The sequence below is a fragment of the Babylonia areolata genome, chromosome 23 (assembly GCF_041734735.1).
Source record: "Babylonia areolata isolate BAREFJ2019XMU chromosome 23, ASM4173473v1, whole genome shotgun sequence".
Lineage (NCBI taxonomy): Eukaryota > Metazoa > Mollusca > Gastropoda > Neogastropoda > Buccinidae > Babylonia > Babylonia areolata.
The window spans coordinates 11,604,526-11,630,018 of NC_134898.1; the positions used below are offsets into that span (position 1 = coordinate 11,604,526).

General features: G+C 43.6%; 1 protein-coding gene across 3 annotated transcripts in view; it reads right to left on the bottom strand.

Moving 5' to 3' along the window:
• Nucleotides 1–10,674: 10,674 nt before the first annotated feature.
• Nucleotides 10,675–25,493, bottom strand: part of LOC143297927 (uncharacterized) — a 66,012-nt gene continuing 51,193 nt past the window's right edge. For all 3 annotated transcript variants that reach the window (XM_076610513.1, XM_076610514.1, XM_076610512.1), the window contains exons 2-5: nucleotides 19,498–20,175; nucleotides 16,735–16,977; nucleotides 15,999–16,238; nucleotides 10,675–14,459 (exon numbers count right to left, since the gene is read on the bottom strand). In XM_076610513.1, coding sequence (XP_076466628.1) covers nucleotides 14,193–14,459; nucleotides 15,999–16,238; nucleotides 16,735–16,977; nucleotides 19,498–20,082 — 1,335 coding nt within the window. In that variant the 5' untranslated portion in view covers nucleotides 20,083–20,175 and the 3' untranslated portion in view covers nucleotides 10,675–14,192. The remainder of the gene's footprint in view (nucleotides 14,460–15,998; nucleotides 16,239–16,734; nucleotides 16,978–19,497; nucleotides 20,176–25,493) is intronic.

The following is a 25,493-nucleotide window of genomic DNA, read 5'->3' on the forward strand; positions in this document are numbered from 1 at the left end:
GATCAAAAGGGTGATTTGGGATTTGAAAACGTTAATCCAAGGTTTGTTGTTGTTGTGTTTTGTGTTGTTGTTTTTTTGTTGGTTTTTGCTTGTTTTTGTTTGTTTGTTATTTTTTGTTGCTGTTTTTCCTCAAAATGATGAAAATAAGATCGGAAATGCACTTCTGAGAAAATGACCATCCTAGTGGATGTTTCACAACGTCCGAATTAATATTTGAAAGTGTTTCAAAGAATAAAGCCACTTTCCAATAGAGAAATAGACAACAGAGAGAGAGAAAAAAAAAAAAGAATAATAGAAAACATGAAAGACACCGACAAGAATGAAAACTGCATGTTTAATTTAGTCTCACACACACACACACACACACACACTGTCGAAGCATACCGGACTCAGCCAGCTTCATAGATCAAAAAATAAAAGCAGAGGACTTTATGCTACACGGAAATTCTAACTCTTAAAAACGAATGCATTAATTTCTTGTCAACAAAATTATTCTAAAGCAAATCAAGTCATAATAAAATGAAACACATGCGTACAAGTAACCCATTAAAAAAATGAGCGTAAAAAAAAGTTTTGCATGCTTAAATGTCGAAAACTCACAGGCCGTTAGCAAAAACGTAAGTTATAACTAAATGTACACATTTAATCAAAACTTTAGAAATCCATGTTACATTCTAATCACATGCAAGCAGATTACAGAAACCAAGCTTGAACTATCTTTTTTTAACCCCCCACACCCCCACTCCCACCCCCAAAAAGTGTGACTGAAAACTTTAGAGCTTTGGACAAGTAATCCCTAAATTTGTAGCGATACCATATTACCCAAAACCATGAACGAAAAAGCAGAAGAATAAAACATTATGCAGCTCTTTCTTTCTTTCAGCGTCAACTCTACTTCGCTTCATAATCCTGCGATCATCCTTTTACTTGTCAAGCAAAATATTTCAAAGTTCAAGTATAGTCTATACCTATCACTAAATCATTAAAAACGACCTTTTTAATGAATAAAATAAACAAATGGCCATTGCACACGAAATCATCTTTTTAACATTAATTTCAAGGCATATTGACAGCATTACATATTCATTATAATATGTTACAGCGAACAAGACAAGAAACATTTTTGCCCTCAGGGAAAACTGCGCTCACACACACACACACACACACACACACACACACACACACCAATAGTCATGCACACAGACAGACCCCACGCACTCACTCACATGCACGTAAAACTCGAGTGCATATATTATTTGCGCTGCAAAATAAACAAGTGCTCAAAACAAAACATTAACTGTAAATTAATGATTAAAATAATTAAAAAGCAAAATCAGCAAAAGCGATGGTAGCACCTTTTTTTTTTTAAATAATTAAAAAAATCAAAGATATGTTCTCCAGTTCATCTTTCCACACCACACAACATTGAGACATTATTCCATGTACATGCATATGAATTATGTACAATATCCATTTACGTATTGACCTGTCACTCTTCAGTGTCAACCGAAGCACAAGTATAACACGTCGTTTCATAACAAGCAGAATTACGACAACTGAAAGAGGTTCACAAACATACATAACAACAGAAGTAGAATGACATCGGACAGAATTAGTAGCATTCAAGCTCGGAGAGGTGTTTCATTATCCAAATCATTGATTTCAAAACACTCTGTTCGTCTTCACTCTTTTTAAAATGTACTCCAACAAAAATAAAATAAAATAAAATAAACAAGATAAAATAAAATACCAATTTCTACTCCAGTAACTTTTTAACCCTTTCACCGCCAAACGCACATTAATGCAGCAGCTAGATAGAGGACCCATGTCACTAAAAGGTGACCAGATCATGGGTCTGTTATCCATAAACCTACTGCTGTTAATGTTCAGTGGTAGGACAGGTCGTATTTTCTACACATCGTAGGAGCAATCCCCAGCTATTCTCAGACACCCATCTTTTCTGTGTTAAAAGCGCAAGAGAATTTTGAACTCTAATGTGACAGGCGGTGAAAGGGCGAAGGCGATGCATTAAACACACCAATCACTGCATTTTACTTCTTTTCCATTCCATGGGTGTGGGGGTGGGTGTGCGGAAGGCGGGGGGAGGAGAGTGGGGGCGCTGTCGGGAAGGGCATGAGTTCGGAGTGTGAGAGGTGACATTGAAGTCAAATCGTATTCGATGGTTGTTGTTTGTTGTTGTTGTCGTCGTTTTCTACAGTCGTTTTCTTTTATTGGTGATCTATATAGAGATCTACACATACACAAGCTGCTGGTTAGGCATCTGCTTAGCAGATGTGGTGTAGCGTATATGGATTTGTCCGAACGCAGTGACGTCTCCTTGAATAACTGAACTGAACCGATCAGATCCATACATGTCTCCTCCCCAACTCGACTAGACATGAAGCGTCTTCAAAATGCAGTTTACAATGGACATACACACTCTCCACACCATCCCACAACAACAGGTTAGACACGCATTGAGGAGACCATTATATTGACGATGACTGGGCACCAGTACCACAAAAACCAATGTGACAGTGGTTGCCATCGTGATGTGATCGAACACTATATACATTCTAAGTAGCTCCACAATATCACGAACGATTCCAAAACGGTAGAATTCTTACTGTGACACAACTCATTACACACAGTTGCAAAATCACACAACCTTGAGGTGTTCTGATATTTTCTTCAATGTACATTTTCCCCACATTCAAAGAAGGCATCGGTTTCTCAATGTAAAAGTTTCATCTGTCCAAACTTCCATGGAAATAAACTGACATTAGCTAAGTGATGTTAGAAAAGAGCGTTAAGTAGTTTGAAACATCATGATCCGAATCCACTGATTTTGCAAGTTAAATGTTGTAAATAGTAAGTAAAGAAAGTTTTTTTTGAAGTTCAAATAACAAACCACAAACAAATCACATATGTAAGCAAGCCTTAGCCCCCACCCCCCCAACACCCCGCAAAAAGAGGGAAAAAATCCCTACAACAGATGAATACCTAAATGAATGAAGAAGAAGAAGGAGGAGGAGGGAGAGAAGGAGGAGGAGGAATACGAACGAAAAAAAGAAAAAAAAGAAAGATCATTCTTTTCTTCTGTTAAAAGTTCTGTCAGACGTATCAAGCTGAGTCAAGGAAATGCAATGATGGTCGGTAATGTGCCACAGACCTTTCGCACTATTCGTCATTATCGGTAAAGGGTGCTCCTATTTCTTTGAGACGAGAGTGAAGGACGAATGAAAGGCTGGTGCAATCTGTGTTGTGTCCGATATAGCTGGATGAATTAAATATAATTCGTTTCGTTTCGTTTCCTCACACCCCCTCCATCCCCCGCCCCTTCTCTCTCTCTCTCTCCCCCTCTCTCTCTCAAGACTTTATATTCCGTGTTATTTTAATTAAAGACGATCCACATAAAATCTGAAAATCTGTCTATTCTTTTTGCAAAATACACAGCATTCACTCTCTTCTCCTCTCTGTCACACACACACACACACACACACACATTCGTGCCACAGTTAAATTTCCTTACTCTTTGGAAGGTTTTGGGGTTTTGTTTCGTTTGTTTTTTTTTTGGGTTTTTTTTTCGGTTTTGTTGTTGTTGTTTTTTGTTTTGTTTTTAAGGACAAAGCAAGAGAAAATGTTCAACAAACACTTTCTTTTTTTTCTTTTCTTTTTTAACTGTCGCTCATGTGGTGCCGTGGGCCTAATAGTTATCGCTGGCCAAATGGTCGATGCCACCTCCCGGTGTAATTCCCCTCTCCATCTCCAGACGTAATTCCTGTCTGCTGGAAGTCTTGCTTTAAAGAGAGAGAGAGAGAGAGAGAGAGAGAGAGAGAGAGAGAGAGAGAGAAAGTAGAGGGGAGCGAGAGATGGAAGAGAGACAGACAGACTGACAAAGGTGGAGAAATACAGAGACCAAGACACAGAGAAAGACTGCCGAAGAACTTTTTATAAAAAAAAAACAAAAAAATAAAAACAAAGGAGATGAGAGAGAGAGAGTGGGGTGTGGGGTGGGGGGTGGGGGGGGAGAGGATCAAAGGAAGAAAGACGACAGCCAGCTGACAGGGGAAATTACCGTGATTTAAAAAAAAATAAGCAAAAATTAAAATAAATAAAAAATGACCCCCCCCCCCCACCCCAACCAAAAAAACAACAAAAAAAAAAACCGTTCATGCTGAGTTAGGTGGAATATTGATCGTATAATTACGTTCACTTCTGCTTCAGTTTTCGGTTTCACGCCCGTCTCCCAACTGTCGACTATGTCTACGCTTAGAGGTTTACACAATAGATCAATCGTATTCTCTCTCTCTCTCTCTCTCTCTCTCTCTATATATATATATATATATATCGTTGCGTGGCGTATTGATCGTTCACCAAAGTGCCAGTTTTCGATTCGTACCCTACCACCCACATATATAACACCACAAATGTGTTGAGTGTTTTATACAGTAAATCATCCCCATCACCTCTCCCCCCCTCTCTCTCTCTCTCTCACGCATACCCAGGTACTAGGGCGAGGCATGAAAACAAACATTTTCTGCCCCTCCCTTAACCCCATGCTCCCGCCATTGACAAAGTTGCACGCAAGCCTTGTTGTTACATCCAAAACCGTCTGATCCAGTACATGCATTATTTTGTCACCGTTGACAAAGTGCAGAGAACTGACAGAAGGCCTTTAGACACAGACAGGGCAGGGCAGATAACCCCGTAATAGGAGACACCGTTCCAAGTGGCGGCTTTTTGTGTGTGTGTGAGGTTTGTTCCACTTTACAGCTACCATTACAATTGTGTCCAATTTTCTGCTTCCGCTCAGGATTGCAGTAGCACGCTTGCGCCAACTCCCGTGCACATAGCACACACACACACACACACACACACTCCCACACACACTCACACACACGACAATCATGATCCTATCTTGTATGTTCTGGATTCAGTGTCTGCACAACGGTATATAACTGAAAAAAAAAATTAAAGTGTAACGACATAAAATTTGAATTTCTGCACCATAGAAGTGCAATGGCTTACACATATGGGTATCTGCATAACGGTATTACATACTTAATAATCGTATGCATATCATTTCTATTCACGGAGAATCAGATATGATTATGGAGTGACAGCATGATTCAGGGCAACTGGTAAGTTTGGCTGGAGGAAGACTATACAAGGCAAAACAACGCAAGCTAACGACAACGGCAAATAGCGCTGAGCACTTCACCGCCAGAACTGCCAGGCTCATCAATTCATCATATATATTTTTATATATATATTTTTATCTCTTTCATTCTGAACAGAGCCACAATTTGTGGGCAGAAACATTTCGAAGAGGGAAGCGATGGCAAACAGGCAGACAGAGAGACAGACAAACAGAACATTTTCTCAAACAATGAAAGTAATGAGAAAGCCCTAACAAAGAAGTTGAAAACCATATTTCTCTGTGTGTCTGTCCCCCCCCCTCTCTCTCTCTCTCTCTCCCCTAACAAAAGTTAAGATCTGAAGTTCACACTAATAATTACATGTCCGTAATTTTCTATTGTCATAAACATTGGCCTGCTAGCATTATTATTTTCATTTCCACGATTAATTAAAGGTGATCTGGAAGAGCAGCTTCTGTATGGTCGACCGGACACAAACATAGATAAACAAACAAATGGACAAATAACTGAATAAATCGATGAATAAACAAATAATTAAAAGAAAGAAATCAGATACTCACGCACTGTAAGAAAAACAACGGCATCAAATGAATAACACGCAAGAACGGTTAGTTTTGTTTAAAGGTAAAAACCTCCCCGAAGTCCAGCAGAACTTTTTGCCATGGCGGAGGGGGCCGAAGGGGAGGAGTGGTAGGGGAAGGTTGGAAGAGGGGAAGGGGGAGACGGGCGGAAGGGTAAAACTGGAGGGGGGAGGGGGCAGGGCAGGGGAGGGGGCTCTGTTTGCCTCGGTAGTTGGCCATGAACAAATCCCTCCGAGGCCAGGAGAAACCTGACGGGCATCATGCAGTGTCCGATCGAATCTGGCAGAGTGCCAGGTAAACAATTTTCTTCTTCTGAAGAGAGAGAGAGAGGTGGGGGTGGCCTGGAGGGTGAGAGAGAGAGAGAGAGAGAGAGAGAGAATGATAGGAAGTGTAGAGGGAGAAAGATAGGAGTAGGAGAGAGAGAGAGTGAGAGAGAGAGGGGGGGGGCATAGAGAGAGAAGGCGAGGAAAGACAGAAAGAGGATGGGGAGAAAGAGAGAGAGAGAGTAAAGACAGAGATGATGGGTAAAGAAAGAGAGGAAGGGCAGAGAAATAAAGTGACAGTGAGAGACAAACAGTGAAGAGAGGTAGAGGCGGAAAGGAAAGAGGTAGAGAGAGAGAAAGAGAAAGTGAGAGAGAGAGAGAAAGTGAAAGTGAGAGAGAGAGAAAGGCAGAGAGAGACAGAGAGAGAGAAGTGGGGGGCTTAGAGAGAGAAGGCGAGGAAAGGCAGAAAGAGGAGGGGGGGGGGAGAGAGAGAGAGTGTGTGTATGTGTGTGTGTGTGTGTGTGTGTGTGTGTGTGTGTGTGTGTGTGTGTGTGTGGTGTAAGGATGGGATATTCCTTTTCTTATACTGGGAACAAAACAAATTTAGTTTTGCTCGATCTCTTGTATTCACAATTCAAATCATGTCTGAAGATGATTTCTTTCAAATGTCAAAAATGTAATTATTCTAAATAACAAATTATATCCCCATAGGTGTGCAAAGGGTTTGTTCTGCAATATGCGTTTCCGATAATTTTACGACTTTAAGAAGAATCCAGGCTCCAAGATAAGAGGCACTTTAGATTTTTAAGCAGAAAAAAACCCAACAACAACAAATCTGGTAAGAACTTTTTTTGTGAAAAATGTCAAAAAAGCTTCGGGGTGGGAGGGGAGGTGGGGAGGGGGGGTTAAAGGCACAGGAGTCACGAGAGAAACAGTCGGTCCTTTCTGTACAATGCAGTTCCGTGATCAACCAACGACCTTACAATTATACCCTGTACACAGGGCCGGACCTTGAATCCACCATCACAAGCTGTGTGACAAACGAGCAGAACTCAAAAACAGGAACAATTCGATTTTTCTCTTCTTCATAAAAGAACAGACTTGGAATGTTTTCGAAGCCTTACACTTTGCCCACCCACCTTTCCCTTTATATCTCTCCCCTTCCCCGACGGGGTGGGGTGATTGGGGTGGGTGAGGGGCGGGGTAGCACATGACACTTTTGACGTTACTTCTCTGGGCGCTTCAGTGAGACAGAATCTTGACAGTAATGATTTGATTTCTGTACACAGGCAGGACATGCTGTTGTGATTGTAAGGGTACACCTCGTAATTGTTTCCTGCCTGTCACATCCCGTTTTCTGAACCCACTCGTTTCATTCAGAACACTCTCTCTGCCCCAATCCACACATTCTATATTTTTATGTACACACACACACACACACACACATATATATATATATATGCGTGTGTGTATGTGCGAGTGTGTCTGTCCCTCTGTGTGTGTGTGTGTGTGTGTGTGTGTGTGTGTGTGTGTCTGTCTGTCTGTGATCCCATGTCATTACTCAGCTTACTCCTCTGCCTGTTGGCACTGTTTTGCTTTCATGTCTTCAAAGCATCAAAATTGATTTTGAAATATCTAATAAAATAAAGGCTGTGTTCTTCAAGGAAAATCGATTTTTCTCTTCTAGGTTCTTCCCCGTGCCCTGAATATGTCATTCGTATTTGCAGTACAGTGTTGAAAATGCCAGTTACACATAGCACCCCATACCCCCCACCCCCCTCACCCCATTCTCTCGACGCAACCCTCAATTTTCAAGTAGTCGAAAATATAAAGAAGAAAGACAGGTGATCAACAATAACTTAAAATTCAACAAAACATGAAACTTTGTCAGAGTTCAATGGCACATATCGAGGCAAGCATGGAATATTTTTCACACAAAAAAAGATGAATGAGCAAAATGTCTATTTACACAACAGCATGTGAAACCATTTTTCTTTTCACACAGATGAAAGCACAAGACGACAAGGAAAAAATAATGATAACAAAACAAAATAAAAACAACAATTGTCTGTCAAGAAACAACTTCCTCCTCCTCCTCCATTCAGATCTCACAACGTGAAGCAAAGCACACGATCTCTCATGGGCGCGCTTGGGAACAGGAATAATTCAGCCCCACATCAACACTTCCGTAAATAAATTCCCGTCCGCTTTCTCAAGTGTCGGCTGACAGTTCATGTTCACAGAAGTGCACTTTCTTTCAAGGGACCGCAGTGGAAGCTCATCACCACAAGATATTTCGTTTTCAGGGAATACATAAGAAGTATTTGTTATAAGATGGCTGTGTTCTCTTCACAAAACATCCCCTCGCTTTATCAACGCTGTACGTTTCTTGTTCAAATAATACGAAGTCCACGAGTCTGTTTTTGGTGCTTTGAGTTTGGTGAAGTGAGTAGAATCACTGCAGCACACCATGAAAATTGTCATGTTCTGTAGTGATTCTGGATTCGCACAAACGTCGAAAACGGAAAGTTCTCAAGAGCTGGCTGATTTCATATAAACTGAGGATGTGAGGCTTATCAATAATAGAAATAACAGAAACGTAGCTCCACACACACGCACATTCAATAGTACAGGTTAGTCACTGTTGTCTTAAACTAAGTCTCTAAGGTCATCATTCATCTGCTATTTTTCATGGTATGAAAAATTGTCATGCTATTGAGTAATAAAAGAGGTGCACACACATAATTATATTCACACGTGCGTGACCACTCACGCACGCATATTCAAAAGACACACGCACACACACACACACACACACACATCTAAAAGAAATAACCAAAGTACAAGCATGTCTACAAATGCGCTCTGATCGATCATAATTTCGTAACATTTACAAATAATGGGTGGCTGAGACTGAAAGAAAGCCGCTCTCGTAACACTCAAGCATATCACTGGAGAACAGAAAACGACATCAGAAGAAACCAGCAAAAGCAGAAACAAAACGAAACAAATTCGAGAGCAGCCATAATTGTCAAGCATTTCACTGCAGAAAACTTCAGTCTCAGCGCAGGACACGTATTGATCCATGTCCAGTTTACCGGTGTGATGGCCCCAGAATGACCCCTACCTCAAGATAACCCCAAGGAGTCAATAGTTTACCGGTGTTATGGCCAAAGAATGACCCCCACCTCAAGATAAATCCAAGGAGTCGTTCTGTGTGAAGCCTAAAATGACTCCAGTGGGGGGAGTTAGCCTGCGGAAGACCGCAACACTTGCCCCGCAAATGCCTCTAGGCCCTTAAAATGTTAGTAAATATATCAAAAAGCACAAATTAGTTTATCATTGGGGGAACGAAGCAAAGTGGGACTAGCTCCCAACGCATTCTAGTCCTGGGCTGGGCTGCATGAGCATTCTTAGCAGCGCTAAGTTTGCATAGCGTCAAGTAGCGTAGACTTGGGAATATTTTTTAACACTAAGCAAACTCAGCGTTGCTAAGGGGTCGCTCATGCGACCCAACCCTGGTCCCGAAAGCACTCCATGATGTGTCAGTGACAGCTGGTATCTGTTCGACTCCAGCAGTCATTCAGGAGCAATACCAGATCAGCTCCACTAGAACACGAGTGGGGCATATTTCAGAGCTAGTACAAACTAACTCCGTAGGGAATCATTTGGGGAGGGGAGGGGGGAGAAGGGGGGCAAATGATCCGGAAATAACTCCTCTGAAGCCTTTTTTTAACACGAGATAGAGTCGTTGTGGTTCTGTCCGAAAATAACCCCCTCAAGATTTGTCTTGGCTTTCCAAAATGCGTATTGTAATACTTTTTTTTTTTTGGGGGGGGGGGGGGGGGGGGGGATAAATAATTATATTCCAAGGAAAAGGGGGATGGAGTTCATGCGGGGGAAATGGGATGGAATAACAACAAAACGGAATGCCCTGAAATAACTCACAGGGGAGTGCTTTTGGGCTGACTCCAGCAGTATTCAAACAGTGCTTGGTTTCATTCAGAGGTGCTACACCGGGTCTCGAAGCGAACCAGACTTCAAACAAGACAGAAACATTGGTCAGACATATGAACTGGCGCCGCTGACCACCCCAGTTTTGAGGATTCGCTGGGCTTCCTTCCGCGGACATTAAGAACAGCAAAGCACATCATCCTAGGATTTAAAAGGCGAGAAAATTATAGCAATTTGTCACTGTGTTGTTCTGTACACCTTCTAAACGATAACATTCAAATGTGAAAATTAATACTTTAACAAAATGTCTACAATCGCCGGTATGTGAGACGGGTCATTAAACAAAATTCTTCCTCTTCATTCCGTGACGAACAGAAGGCTTGTTCATAAACTTATAAATGAACAACTGAAAGAAACAAGCAGCTTGTCTCTGCAAATATCGTGTTGCGGGAGGAAGATTGGTTGGGAGGGAAAGCGCTAGGAGGAAACGTGATTTGTTTGGCTTTCGGATCTAATCAAAACTATCGAGCAATGCATCAACCTGCTTATGAGTTCTGTTATTTGCCACCCAGTCTGGTTCAATGAAATTCAATCAGTCTCCTTATTTTTTTGCCGATAAAAGGTAATGTCATTACATGATTCTCTTGCTGAAAACTGTTTTGAATTATATGTTATTGTTAGTTGTTGTTTTTTGTTTGTGTGTGTGTGTGTGTGTGTGTGTGTGTGTGTGTGTGTGTGTGTGTGTGTGTGTGTGTGTTTCCCTTTCAAATGTGTCATTTCTGGATACTGATATTCAGTTCCGAACATATAGTTTCAGTGTCAAATTACTGCAGGTCTGCACCCTACACCCGTCACCTGTCTTGCATTAATGAATATAAGTTAATTAAAGCTAGTGGGACCAGAGTGTAATTCCACAGAGGAAAACGAGGAAACAAAAATTAATCAAGAAAAACAAATTTTACCTTCGCAATATGGTTACTTACACCCGTCAATCATTTCAGTTTCTTTATCAGATCTTAAGGAAGTCAAACGAATGCAGCAGTACAACGCCCGTGCTCATGATCATCAGTCCCATTATCGTGAAAAGTCAAAGGTGTATCAGGAAACCAGAAACAGGAAAACCTGGCCTTATTTATTAAACTCCAACACTTTGCACTGAAAAATCAAACACCTAATTAAAGTGACACATTTAGCATCACCGTCATGGTTATAAATGTATATATGCCACCATAAAGCAGCTCTGTACAAATGTCTTCGGTCTTATCGCTGCTGCGTTGCTCACCGCAGGTTATCGTTTCCATTCTTCTGCACGAATAATAATAATTATATATACATACACATACACATACACACACACACACACACACACATATATATATATATATATATATATATATATGCATGTTTGACAGACACAATGTACATGCATTCGGCATTCCAACAAAGCTCCGACACAAAGTCCCCAAGATCCATGAACTGCTTTGTTACAAACATGCACTATTTCGAACAGGCAATACCGCATTGTTGCAAACATGCACTATTTCGAACAGGCAATACCGCATTGTTGCAAACATGAACTATTTCGAACAGGCAATACCGCATTGTTACAAACATGCACTATTACGAACAGGCAATACCGCATTGTTGCAAACATGCACTATTTCGAACAGGCAATACCGCATTGTTGCAAACATGCATTATTACGAACAGGCAATACTGCATTGTTACAAACACAAACAATACAAAAACACACTATTGCAAACACGCAATACTGCACTTTTACACACATGCAGTAACGAACGTGCAATCTCCATTACGTTCTCAAATAAACGATTTTCCAATCCATCAATGGCTTTACATCCAGGTTTGAACACATTCCTCGCGTCTGAACTATTTCATACAAGGCCAAGTCAACCACATCATGAGTAGGTCTGTGTGTCGGAAACCAAAAAAAAGCACAATGTCGCACTGGGTGTGCGAAAATAGACCACCAAAATCACCGGAATGTATTTACAAGAGAGTCCACCTCTGCTCCAAACAAAATGCATAGTTCAAGACCCATCCCCCCCTCCGTCCGCTCCCATCCCTCAAAGCGAAGTAAACGAGTTACTTTCTGCATCTAGCATGAGCACGAACTTCACTTCTCGCTCTTCTTGACATGTGTCCCATTTCACTTCTGCTGTTCTGTTTCTTAATAAGCGCATCCCCATGATAATCGATTTGAATGAAGCACCATACAAGCAAACTTTCTGCAAAAAGGCATCAGTACACATCTACTGTACAAGCAAAACTCCCAAACAGGCGAAGATCTATGCACACCTCAGCAGAGAAAAAGCCGTACATTTTCGTTCCTCCTGTTAGTATGCGGATGGAGCCCCTCACACACCGGCTACCCCACTCTCTGTCCAACCTACCCCCGTCTTCCCATTCCATGGGTTCCATGCAGTTTCAAACAAACGAGATGGGTAAAAGAAAGGAAAAGTAGAGACGTGGAGAGAAAGAGGTACAGGGTGGGAGACAAACAGATATACAGAGACAGTAAAAAAGTGTCTTCGAAATTAACAATCCGTTATCCCTTGAGACAGAAATGAGGTTTATATAGGCTTAGGCCTTATGGATAAGACTCTATTCACATTCCAGCCAGCGATTTTCACCAATGATTTCACAAAGAAGTAGCTGGGTAGTCCTTTGGAAACTGAAAGAGGCGCACACCTGCAAGGCCTGATCCTCTCAAAACTGCTCTGCAGCCAGTCCTTCTATGGAGGTGTGATAATAGCGCCAGTTTGGTGCAGCTGTTTCCCCCCCTCCCCTTGCACACATCACACGAACGCACACACACACACACACGCAAGCACGCACGCACTCATGCACACACATACACGCTTACGTACAAACACACCTTGGTCTCATAGCATCAATATCTGAATCTCTTTGAAAAGGTTCCAATCCACAAGTACTCCCACTCGATAATCGCTGCGTAGAATAATACACTGTCTCCACTGTTACAACACGGTCTCCCTTTTATTGTTCCATGTAGGATTTTGCGATGAACCCACGAACAGAAAAACAACTGACTCACACATCCTCCAGCTCAGTCTCTTTCGTGTGGAATACAATTCACCACCCACTGTGCACCAGTCTCTTCACTACCCATTCCGGTCTTCTTCCGAGGAACTACAGAGCTTCCGACATTGAGCCCCAATATTCTCTGTATATGTTGACGAAAAATATCAATCTCCACAAATGAAGGCCAGTATCTTCCGGATCTCACTGGCAGAAACCACAAAAACCACAACCCCAACAAAAAAAATTAATGAAAATTAAAAAAAGAAAAATACCTGACACAACAGCTTCCTGGTTATCCGTTGATCTCTTTACGATGAATAGTAATCTCCTCAAAAGAAAAGCACAGCCTTTTGTGGATGTTGGTGTTAGGAAAAATAACCTCTTCTTCCTCAACCTCCTTCCCTCTCCTCCTAGGACCCCACCCGCACCTCCCAAAAAAACAAATACTCATCAATTTTCTCGTTCTCTATCTGGGTCTCTTTACTTCCACGAACCACACAATCCTCACGGAAACAGTACACACTGGAGATGACAAAGTATCCCGTATCATGTATTATGAATACAAGTCCCACACGATCACCGCCACACCACATTAGCGATCCATCCATCCGGTCTCCTCTGAACACCACACTGCACCAAGGTCTCATCAGTGTCTGCCCGAATCTCCACACTACCATCCATTCAATCTCCTCGCTCTCCTACCCCCACAACACCACCTCCACCACTACCAACTCCGCCGCTTCTTTGTGATCATAGCTTCTCACCGGAGAACCAACAACGATCCATCCAACCTCCTTCTCTTCTTTCTCCCCCCCACCCCCTCCCCACCCCCTACAGAGACTCAACAGCTTCCACTTCTGATGTCGTTATGTTTATGTCGTTAGTCTTGTTATTGTGGGCATTATTGTTCTAATTTCTTCTGTTTCTGTTCACTTCCTGTTCTTCGATTGCTCACACATCTTGCTCTGTTTCTGTCCGCATCCTTTCTTATTTCTTCTTCTATTTCTGTGCAGTCCCCATTCTTTCTTCTTCTCTCACTCAGTCAAACCATCCGAGTCTGAACACAGGCCCTAGCGAGGCCTTCAGTTCACGAATCCCTCCCGTCCCCCTCTCCTGTCACAACCATCACCAACACCACCACTGTGCTGCTCTTTTTTTTTTCCTTTTTACACAATGGTCTCATCGTTGTCCACCTCGACCTCGTTGCTCTCCTGCACGTGGTACAGCTGGCCCGTGTCCCGGATCTGCTTAGTGGCGTGGCGCAGCAGGTCCTCCTCTTGCTGCCGCACCATCCGCTCCACCTGCCCCGCGGTGTCCGTGAACTGGAAGCGGTCGGCGCGCTCCCGCACGCGGATCTTGTGGTCCACCTCGATCACGTTCTTGCCCTTCAGGACCATCAGCGGGGCCGTGTTCTTGGCCATGATCTTGCCCACCTGTCACAGTCACGGGGGTTAGTCGATATGTTATAGTGGTTTACTAACTCATTTAACTGCTTGAATCTTGATGATACTAGAGTAATCAAACCCTTAACTACTGAACCTTGGTGAGAAGAGAGTAGTTGATTAATTAGCTTAACTACTGAACCTTGGTGAAAAACATTACTTGATTAATTAATTAGTTCCTTAACTACTTAACCTCGATGAAAAAAAGTAATTCACTGATTAATTAGCTTCTTAACTACTGAAACTTGGTGAAATGAGAGTAGTGGATCAAGTAGATTCTTAACTACTGAAACTTGGTGAAAAGAGAGTAGTGGATCAAGTAGATTCTTAACTACCTAAACTCGGTGAAAAGAGAGCAGTGGATCAAGCAGATTCTTAACTACTTAAACTCGGTGAAAAGAGAGTAATGGATCAAGTAGATTATTAACTACTGAAACTTGGTGAAAAGAGAGTAGTTGATAAATTAGCTTCTTAACTGCTGAATTTTACCGATAAGAGTACTTGATTATAAAACCCTTAAAAGTGAGTTGGTGAAAAAGAGTAATTGATTATCTAGCTGCTCCTTTACTACTGAACATGGGTGAGAAAAGTGTAGTTGATTAATCAGCTACAGAACTGCTGAACCTTAGTGCAAAAAGATCAATGTGGCATTAATTTTTTTAAAAAAAAGCAATTACTACATTTTTGAGTGTATTTTTAAGGCTGTAAATGAACTGCTGAAGAAAGGTGTTGAAATGAGATCAATGTGATATCAATCTAAGTCGCAGTTACGACTTTTTGTGCACTTTTGAGTGAAAATGGTGTGACTGATTTTGCTGAACAACAGCAATGCAGTCACTGCAGAAGAAATCCAAACAAAGATTTGGTACTGACATCCTCGCCTGTAACAAGCGTTGTTTTACCACAGTGAGGCGACAGCTCTCACTAATGAGCATACTTGTAAGCCATGGAGTGAAATGATTGACGTTTCGTGTTTTGTGGGTATCAGATTTTTTTTTTTTTTTTTGTGGGTGGTTAAACATATAATTTTCTATGTATGCATGCGTTTCTTTTTTACTCTATCAATTCCTTTTACACACACACACACACACACACACACACACACACACACACACTCACACGCACGCATATCCCCCCATTCTCCACCTCCTTTACCCTTCCTACATATCTTCATTCATGTCACGTTCCCCTCACCACCACCAAATTCAAATTTTACCCCCCCCCCCCCACCCCCCACCCAACTCCACTCTTCCTACTCCCTTCCTGGCCCCTCCCACCACCACCACCACCACCGTCCGAACCCTTCAAAAAGAAAAAAAGAAAAAGAAAGAAAGAAGGAAGACTGGCAGGAAGGAAGGAATGAAGGAATGAACTAAGGAACGAAGGAATGAATGAATGAACAAGGAAGGAACGAGCGAATGAAGGAATGAACAAGGAAGGAACGAACGAATGAAAGAACGAACGAACGAACGAATTAATGAAAGAACAAACCAAAAAAGAGAACAACAACAACAACAACGAAACCCTGACCTCAGCCAGTGCCACTTGCTGGTTCTGTCCAGGGTCCACATCGGGCAGGGCCTGGTGGACCTCCGGTGGCAGGATGGCCTTGGCCTCGCGCAGCTCGCGGTACGTGCAGGGCACGCAGATGGTGGCGGCGTTCACCTTGGAGTAGAAGGTGGTCACCACCTTGCCCTGCTGCAGCCGGTAGAAGTACTGGCTCCTCCAGGCCGCCGGCCGCTCGTGGCGAACCTCGAGATGGTTGTGCTCCTGGGTGAATAGGTCATAATATTCCAAAATTATTATTATTATTATTATTAGAAGAAGAGGAAGGAGGAGGAGGAGGAGGATCAGAAGAAGAAGAAGAAGAACGCAGTTTTACAGCACTGAATCTTGTGCTAAGACAAAACCAAAGGTTGAATGCGCTTTCACACCCGAATTTCAAAAAGATGAAAGACAAAACATGTCTGACGGTGACTACTACTACTACAACTACTACTACTAAAAATGATACGAAGAAGAATGCATTTACACTGCACTGAATCGTGTCCGATGACAATAACCAAAGCGCGTTCACACACGCCTGTCAAAAGAATGCTTAACTTGGAATCAGTGCGGCGCTCCAAATGAGTCTTAACTCTTTACACAGTTACGGGAGAAGAAAAAGAAGAAGGGATCATTTAAACCAGTATCACCAACACCACCATCAGCACCACACACACACACACACACACACACACACACACACACACACACACACACTGACCTGGATGACCCTGAGGGTGGGGTGTGACTGGTGACACAGGTGGCACACGGTGTTGGTGTACGTCATGCCCATGGAACGGGACTGCACGCTCTCGTCCTTGAGGCGCCTCAGCCCGTGCTGAATGCCGTTGAACTTCTTGACGATCTCATCAAAGTTGGACAGCAGCGAGATGGGCGCCTCCTGTTCCTGCTGCTGGTCGCTGGGCAGACCCACGGAGGCCAGGGACACGTCCTCCCCGCTCACCTGCAAGCCGTGCCAAAGTCACACAGTTAGGTCCCGAGTCTGCTGGAAGGTGCGTGGAACAACGATCCTGGGCTTTGTCGCATGAGGCGATCTGTGCAGTGCTGTGTGTGTGTGTGTGTGTGTGTGTGTGTGTGTGTGTGTGTGTGTGTGTGTGTGTGTGTGCTCCTCCCACCCGTGCTGCCTGAGCTGTGTCCAGGGTGTATGGAGGCTGGACAAGGTGCAGGTGGGTCGTGCCAGTCATCAGTCTGAGGCACTGAAGAGGGTCAGGTCCACAGGCCTGGGCCGGGATGCACGAGGCGATCTGTGCAGCGCTAAGTTTGCTTAGAGTTTGCTAAGAATGTTCCTAAGTGTGTGGGATTTACAGTGGAGTTAGAAACATTCCAAACGATAAGCAAACGAAGCGCTGCCAAGTTCGCTCATGTAACCCACCCCTGGTCGCATGAGCTATCTTTGCAGTGCTAAATTTGTTTAGCGGTAAGAATTTCCCCACGTCTACGCTAATTCCACAGATTTATAACAATCCTTAATGCTACGCATACATAACCTGCAGAGTTCGCTCATGCAACACAGCTCAGAAACACACCAAGTTGTAGATACCACATACACGTTCACCGAATCACGCAAGTAAAACATGTGACTACAACAACAACAATAAAACAGCAAAAACAGAAGCGCAAGTATAACTAACACTGGTCTTCCTGTCACGTAAGATAGTGCAATGGTTTGGACGCACACGTTATACTTTTTCTTGATATAACTGGTCAATGGAGAATCCGGCAGGAATATTTTAAATGCCTGACTTAACAGTTGTACTAAAACAACAAGCATCCAACACATTAAAATCTTCTGAATTTGAACTGAAGAAATACAAACGGTTGTTTCACAATGTCATCAGAAAAATCTCTTTACAGCAATTTGAATTGAATCCCAACAGCCGTAAATTAAGCGTTTCTTTCACACTGTATTCGGGGAAAGAACCATTCTAAATCACAAGCGCTTGACAAAAAATCTAAAATCGATGTTCGTTTTAAAAGCAAATTTCATGATTGAATTAAGCAAATAAACCGGATATTGCACCGGGACGTTTATAACCAGAAGCTTTTATCAATATTCTCTGCTTTCTATAATAAACATGGGCATTAACACGCGTTTACGGATCGAAAGCTCTTTCGTCGATGTTGAACATGTCCAATTTCTTTCAACAGTTCGGGCGAAAGAGCGGCCTCTTGATCAGTAGGACTGGACACACATCTCGATTTCTGTATATCGTGTGAAAGGTGAACTAATTTGAGAGCATCGAACAGAAGGACATAGCCTTCTACTTCATCTGCATTCGTGGGCTTCTGATAGCCCGTTTACTCGTATGATCTACGAGTGGGCTTTTGCGTGTATGACAGATTTTACCCCACCATGTAGGCAGTCATACCTCGTTTTAAGCGGTGTGCATGTGGGTATAGTCTCGTTTCCATAATCCACCGAGCGCTGACATCGATTACGGGATCGTAAGGTGCGTATTTGATCTGCATGCGTATACGCACGACGGGGGTGGGGTGTATGTGTGTGGTGGGGGTGGGGGGGGGGGAGAGGTTGGCACTAGCAGGTCTGTACATCTCTTGACCAAGGAGACAGGAAAACAATGTCCACCCTTATCGACCAGATTTGAACTCAGGACCCTCAGACTGAAACTCCAACGCTTTAACCACTGAACTGTTGCGCCCATCTGACACAGCTTTAAAGAACACGACGAAATTGTTCATAGCCATAAAGGACACAGCAGAATTCCTCATAACCATAAAGGACACAACAGAATTCTTCACAGCCATAAATAACAAGACGGAATTCTTCATAGCCATAAATGACAAGACGGAATTCTCAATAGCCACAAAGGACACAGCAGAATTCCTCATAGCCATAAAGGACACAACAGAACTGCTCATAGCCATAAAGGACACAGCAGAATTCCTCATAACCATAAAGGACACAGCAGAATTCCTCATAGCCATAAAGGACACAGCAGAATTCCTCATAGCGATAAAGGACACAACAGAATTCCTCATAACCATAAAGGACACAGCAGAATTCCTCACTGCCATAAAGGACACAACAGAATTCCTCACTGCCATAAAGGACACAGCAGAATTCCTCACAGCCATAAATGACAAGACGGAATTCTACATAACAATAATTTTTCATAGCCACAAAGGACACAGCAGAATTCCTCATAGCAATAAAGGACATAACAGAACTACTCATAGCCATAAAGGACACGGCAGAATTCTTCACAGCTACAAAGGACACAGCAGAATTCTTCGTAGCCATAAAGGACACAACAGAACTGCTCATTGCCATAAAGGACACAACCGAATTTTTCATAACTTAAGAGGACACAGCAGAATTCCTCATAGCGATAAAGGACACAAAATAATTCGTCATAGCCATAAAGGACACAACAGAATCACTCACAGCCATAAAGGACACAGCAGAATCGCTCACAGCTATAAAGGACACAGCAGAACTCACCTCCATGCGGCACACAGGGCATCGGGCCGCCCTAATCCCGGCCGGCCCGCCCAGAGACTTGATGAACTTTCGCAGACAATGGTGGCACAGCACGTGGCCACAGGGAAACGTGTCGGGCGCCTGGTGGAACTCCACGTTCTGCTCGAACTCGGTCTGCTCGTGTGGGTTGCAGTTGATGTCGAACAGCTTCATGGCCGCCGGGCTGCAGGGGCTGTAGGGGGTTGGGGGCGGGCTCTGCGCGTAGCGGAAGGTGGTGGGGCTGAGCACGGGACTCATGTAGCCCGGGCTGGTGTAGCCAGACCCGTAGCCAGACCCGTAGTCCGAGCAGAAGCTGCTGGGTCTCTGCCCGGACCCAGGGCTAAGGCCGTAGCCGCTGCTGACGCTGGTGGTGCTGGCGTAGCGCCCGTAGCTTTGGTTGTGGCTCTGGCTGCTACTGCTGCTGAGGTTGGGAGTGCTCGTGTAGCGGCCCCGCCCATGGCTGTGGTCGTGGTGGTGGTGGTGGCGGTCATACCTGTCGTGGTCGTTGTCTTGGTCGTGACTGTGGGCGCTGCTAATACTGGAGGTGCTGGGGTAGCGGTACGCCATGGTGGGGGTGGGGATGTGGGGTGGTGGGAGAGTGGAAAAAGATGGCAGTCTACAGCTGGCAGTCGCTCAGTTTCTTACTGGTGCTGTTCAGATCTGAAAAGACAGACAAAAGAGGTGAAATGAAATCAAAGTGTGAATACTTTCAGTAAAAATACAAAGAAAACATACATAGGTATGAAGATAGATAATAAAGAGACTGAATCAAATCAACGTGAGAATTTTCTGTGTGGATTTGAGTACATATACAAACATGATATGTACATGTGTATAAAGGCACACACAAAAACGGACACGCAGACACAGGGACACAAACGGATGGACGCACAGGCATACAAGCATACCGACAGCCAGACATGTGGACAGATGAACTGGAAGACAGACAGACAGGCAGGCAGACACAGAGAGACAGAGAGATGATCCAAAGAGGGAGAACACACACACACACACACACACACACACACACACACACACACACACACACACACACACACACGAGAGAGAGAGAGGGGGGGGGGAGGGAGGGGGAGACAGGGAAACAGTCAAAGAGAGACAAACGGAGAGGCTGCATGTCTGGGAAGGTACGGCTGATCAACCAACCGAAACAGCGATAGCGGTAGCCTGAGAAGCTGATGGTTCATTAATAATGGGTGTTGGGCCGAGTTCAGAGCGTGCCTCATGCAAACATCAACCTGAACCTCTCACCGAAAATGATCATTGACGTTGATTTTCACGTTGGTGCAAATTTTATAAGGTCTGGAAAAACGACACTAATTAATGTTCTTTCTCTTTTTTATGATGTTGTATAACATTTATTTCACTTGCTGGAACAGGCTTATTTCTGATTCTTTTTAACTGTGTATGAGAAATTGAATGTTGTAATTAAAACAAAACTACATTATGATGTGTGTTTTTTTCTTTGAAAGTGTTAGGAAAAACGTTTTCAGCAACTGTGCTTGTATGTCAAAAAACAAAAAACAAAGTTCTGTCTTGATGAAACAGTTGCAGTAGAAAGAGATCCCATAAACCCCTTAGCTATATCTTGATTCATCCTGTTTTCACAGTAGCAAAAACACATCTCACTGCATCCACAGCGATTTCCAGTTCGGTTTTCTTTCCAAACACGAGTTTGAGTTTTCGGTGACCTTTCAGAGTGGTTTGAAACTGTGAAACTGTGAACATATCATGGTTTGTTTGTTGTTTTTTAAGATAGAAACCAAGACGTTATAATCCTTGTACCTTCAAGATTGTTTTCTCTCTTCACGTGCCGAGTTGTGACCTTGACCTTTGATCCAGAGTTTCAATATTGCTGGCATCGTGTCACAATAACAAGTTTGATGAATGCTAGACGTAATATGACCTTGGTAATGGTCTTGCTCTTTGAACTCCCACCCTGATTAGCAGTCGCAGAAACGCCTTACTCTTCTAACAAAATTTGGATTGTTTATCCTGAGCAATAGCCGTAAAAATGCCAAAGTTAAGAGTTTATTACCGACATGCACGCATGCACGGGAGCACGCGCGCGCGCGCGCGCACACACACACACACACACAAACACAAGAAAAAAGAAAAGAAAACAGACACCACTCATCAAGAGCAAACTTGCTTGCACGCCGAGAGAGAAGTCGATCAGGCATAAACCTTGTTCCCAAAGGGATGTTCACCAAAAGATCACCCTCATAAAACATCAAACATCCTCTTCACCTTTTGACACGAACAAATAACTCCCATCCCTGTCACCATCATCACCCTCTCTCTCCTCACCCCCACTCCGTCCACAAACCCCTTCCTCCCTCCTGCCAGCTCAAAAGCCTGCCCAAGACAGCCGGCCCGTAAACACACATGAATGCGGTGTTGCTGATCCATCAAAGCCAGAACGCAAATCGGCCATAACTTCCAGCGTCCATAACACTGACCGTCACCGAATCAAACGTGTGGACCAACCAATGATATCCTCGTTAGCTGGGCCCTCTGGTTTCAAGCTTCGATCAGAGAGGTAAATTATTGCTACAGAAGGCAACGCTGCATATTCAAAGCATAGACGTGTGGAAAGCGTTTTAAAGATCAGGATATGCAATACTTTACAGACAACAGCAAACGACTCCGTGTTTGTAAAGCGATTAGATCTTGATTTCTGACCGAGGATAGGCACAATATACCTTTTTAAATTATCCATATCAATCAACAACAACCCCTCGAAAAAAACACTATTAAACATTGGCATTTATAGCAAAAGATTACATGTATTCAAACCTCACATACACCAAGATATTGCTGGTTTAAAAGGTGAGAGAGCGGACCAACTGTACAAAAATTACTGCTGCGTGTCCTGCAAATCTGTAACTGAAAGAAACAAGCGATTTACCATGCCAAGCGAGTCACCAACTAATATAATTATCATCTATTATCATGATAAAGCGAGCCCTTGATCTTGAGTCGAGAATGCTGCAATTGCACTGTCACTCTCCATACTGAACTACTGTGCCACCACCGCCATTACTTACACGCTGCACGGTGGTGCCCATTTCAAGGAGGTGTGGAAACAGAAGCACTGGTCCAATCAGGTAAATTCACCCGTCCACCGATTTCCGGTGGTTCTTTTTGACGTGAGTGTTCAAGCCCCAATACACTCACGCACCCATTCACCTACTCACACATATAAAAGAAAAAATAAAAAGGAAAAGGAAAAGCACAGTAGGGATTCAATTCAATTTGGCTTAAGGTCTCGCCGACCACAAAAGCCACAGAGGCACAGCTGGAAAGGAGTTGCGCTGTGGAGGGGACACCACAGGGACAGTGAAAAGAAAAGGCAAACTCAGAAAAAGCCACGCGGCGTGATGCGACAGAGAAATAGATTCTTCCTTGATGTAATTTGGGTTTGTTTCTTGTTCTTGTTCCTTTCCTCCTCCGTTTCTGTCTGTCTGTCTGTCTGTCTGTCTCTCTCTCTCCTATTTATCTCTCCATGTGTGTGTGTGTGTGTGTGTGTGTGCGCGCGCGCGCGTCTGTGTGTCTGCGTCTGTGTGTCTGCGTCTGTGTGTCTATGTGTGTCTGTGTGTACATGCATGCTTGACTACCATCTATCATGTTATTCATAGCTCAACAAAAAATCCATGTAAACCAGTCTTTCCCTTCGATAAAAAGTTGTACACAAGGCGATTAACTTGCATCATACCCATTCGAACAACTTTCTCGAGCGAGGAGTTAAATGTAATCAGAAAGAAACAAAAGTAATGAACGAACAGCAAAATTTTGTTGTTGTTGCTGTCGAAAATGTTTCATTCGGAAACGATCATTCCACAATAAGAAATGACTGCGGAGTGTCTGACAGAAATGTCATCAACATTTCACCATGCCCTCGAGAAGGAAGCTATACAGGTTCCCATGTGGTCGTTAACTTTTTGTGAAGCATATGTATAAAACTACCCTTCTGTCCTAGCAAGAAGCAGTTGACAAACAGTGCGTGCTTGCGAACAATGCTCTCGAACAATTTAATATTTAAAACAAAACAGCAACAAAATATTCCCAAGGGCTTGATCAGCATTTTGTTTACATGATCAGTGCAACACCAAGGTGACTTTAATCATGTGGATGGGATGAAAAAGCGCTGATTTATTAGAGGCTGGAGTCCCCCCACCCCCACCCCTCTCTCTCTCTCTTGCTGTCCCACTCTAATAAAACCAAATAAATAAATCCCAAAGGCAGTGTGATTTATGCAACATTGAAGCATTCTCATAAAATAAAAGGGATGGAGCATACTGATTCACAATGGTCGCAGCCTCTCTCTCTCTCTCTCTTTCTCTGTTACTCTCTGCATGTTTATAAGTGTTTGAAGACTATGGTGTCTGTCTCAGCACCCGTCTTGTCGGTTGCTGTGTGTCTCTACTTGTACCTCTTTGTTTTTCTCTCCTCCGCCACCACCACCACCCCCTCCTACTGTACCCACACCCCCGTCCTTGTTGCCCATCTCTCTCTCCCCCTGCCCTTTCCCCGTCTACCGCTGACTGCCAGTTATTTCCCCTCAGCGTAGTTTCTGTAATGTTTCCTTTCAAGGCGGCTTACTGGGCAGGGAAAACGGACGGCGGAAAGAGAGAGGGTCCCCCATTCTGTCCAGACATCCCTCTTTCAGGGAGGGAGGGCGGTTAAGATGCAAATTGATTACACGATCATTTCTGGTCAGGTGATCTTTGCTCGGTCGCCCTGATCGATTTTCTGATTTTCTGCTCACCTCCTGCTGCGATTTTTTTCGCCTCACTGATCACAACTGGTTTTGTATCGATCAGTTTGATGCTGGTGATGGTGAGGGAATCAACACACACACGCGCGCGTGCGCGCACGCACACTCGTACAGACACACACAAACATAGTTTAAAAAACCTGCTGTAAATGGACATTTTAATATGCAATCGCATCTTAAGAAAAAATCATACATATAATACAGATATATAATTATATCTATATAGGTTTCATAATGCCACTTAAATACGAGATACACAGTTTGACGTGAGACAACAACAAACGTTTGTCGACCAACATGTGTCTGCAACTGTACAGCCTCTGTGTTTTTCTCTCCTCCACCATGGCCCATCGCCACCACTCCCTCCTTCCACACCCACACCCCAATCCTTGTTCAACACCACCCCCTGCCCTTTCCCCGTCTACCGCTGACTGCCAGTTATTTCCCCTCAGCGTAGTTTCTGTAATGTTTCCTTTCAAGGCGGCTTACTGGGCAGGGAAAACGGACGGCGGAAAGAGAGAGGGTCCCCCATTCTGTCCAGACATCCCTCTTTCAGGGAGGGATGGCGGTTAAGATGCAAATTGATTACACGATCATTTCTGGTCAGGTGATCTTTGCTCGGTCCCCCTGATCGATTTTCTGATTTTCTGCTCACCTCCTGCTGCGATTTTTTTCGCCTCACTGATCACAACTGGTCTTGTATCGATCAGTTTGATGCTGGTGAGGGTATCAACACACACACGCGCGCGTGCGCGCAGGCACACTCGTACAGACACACACAAACATAGTTTAAAAAACCTACTGTAGATGGACATTCTAATATGTAATCACATCTTAAGAAAAAATCATACAGATAATACAGATATATAATTATATCTATATAGGTTTCATAATGCCACTTAAATACGAGATACACAGTTTGACGTGAGACAACAACAAACGCTAGTCGACCAACATGTGTCTGCAACTGTACAGTCTCTGTGTTTTTCTCTCCTCCACCATGGCCCATCGCCACCACCCCCTCCTTCCACACCCACACCCCAATCCTTGTTCAACACCACCCCCTGCCCTTTCCCCGTCTACCGCTGACTGCCAGTTATTTCCCCTCAGCGTAGTTTCTGTAATATTTCCTTTCAAGGCGGCTTACTGGGCAGGGAAAACGGACGGCGGAAAGAGAGAG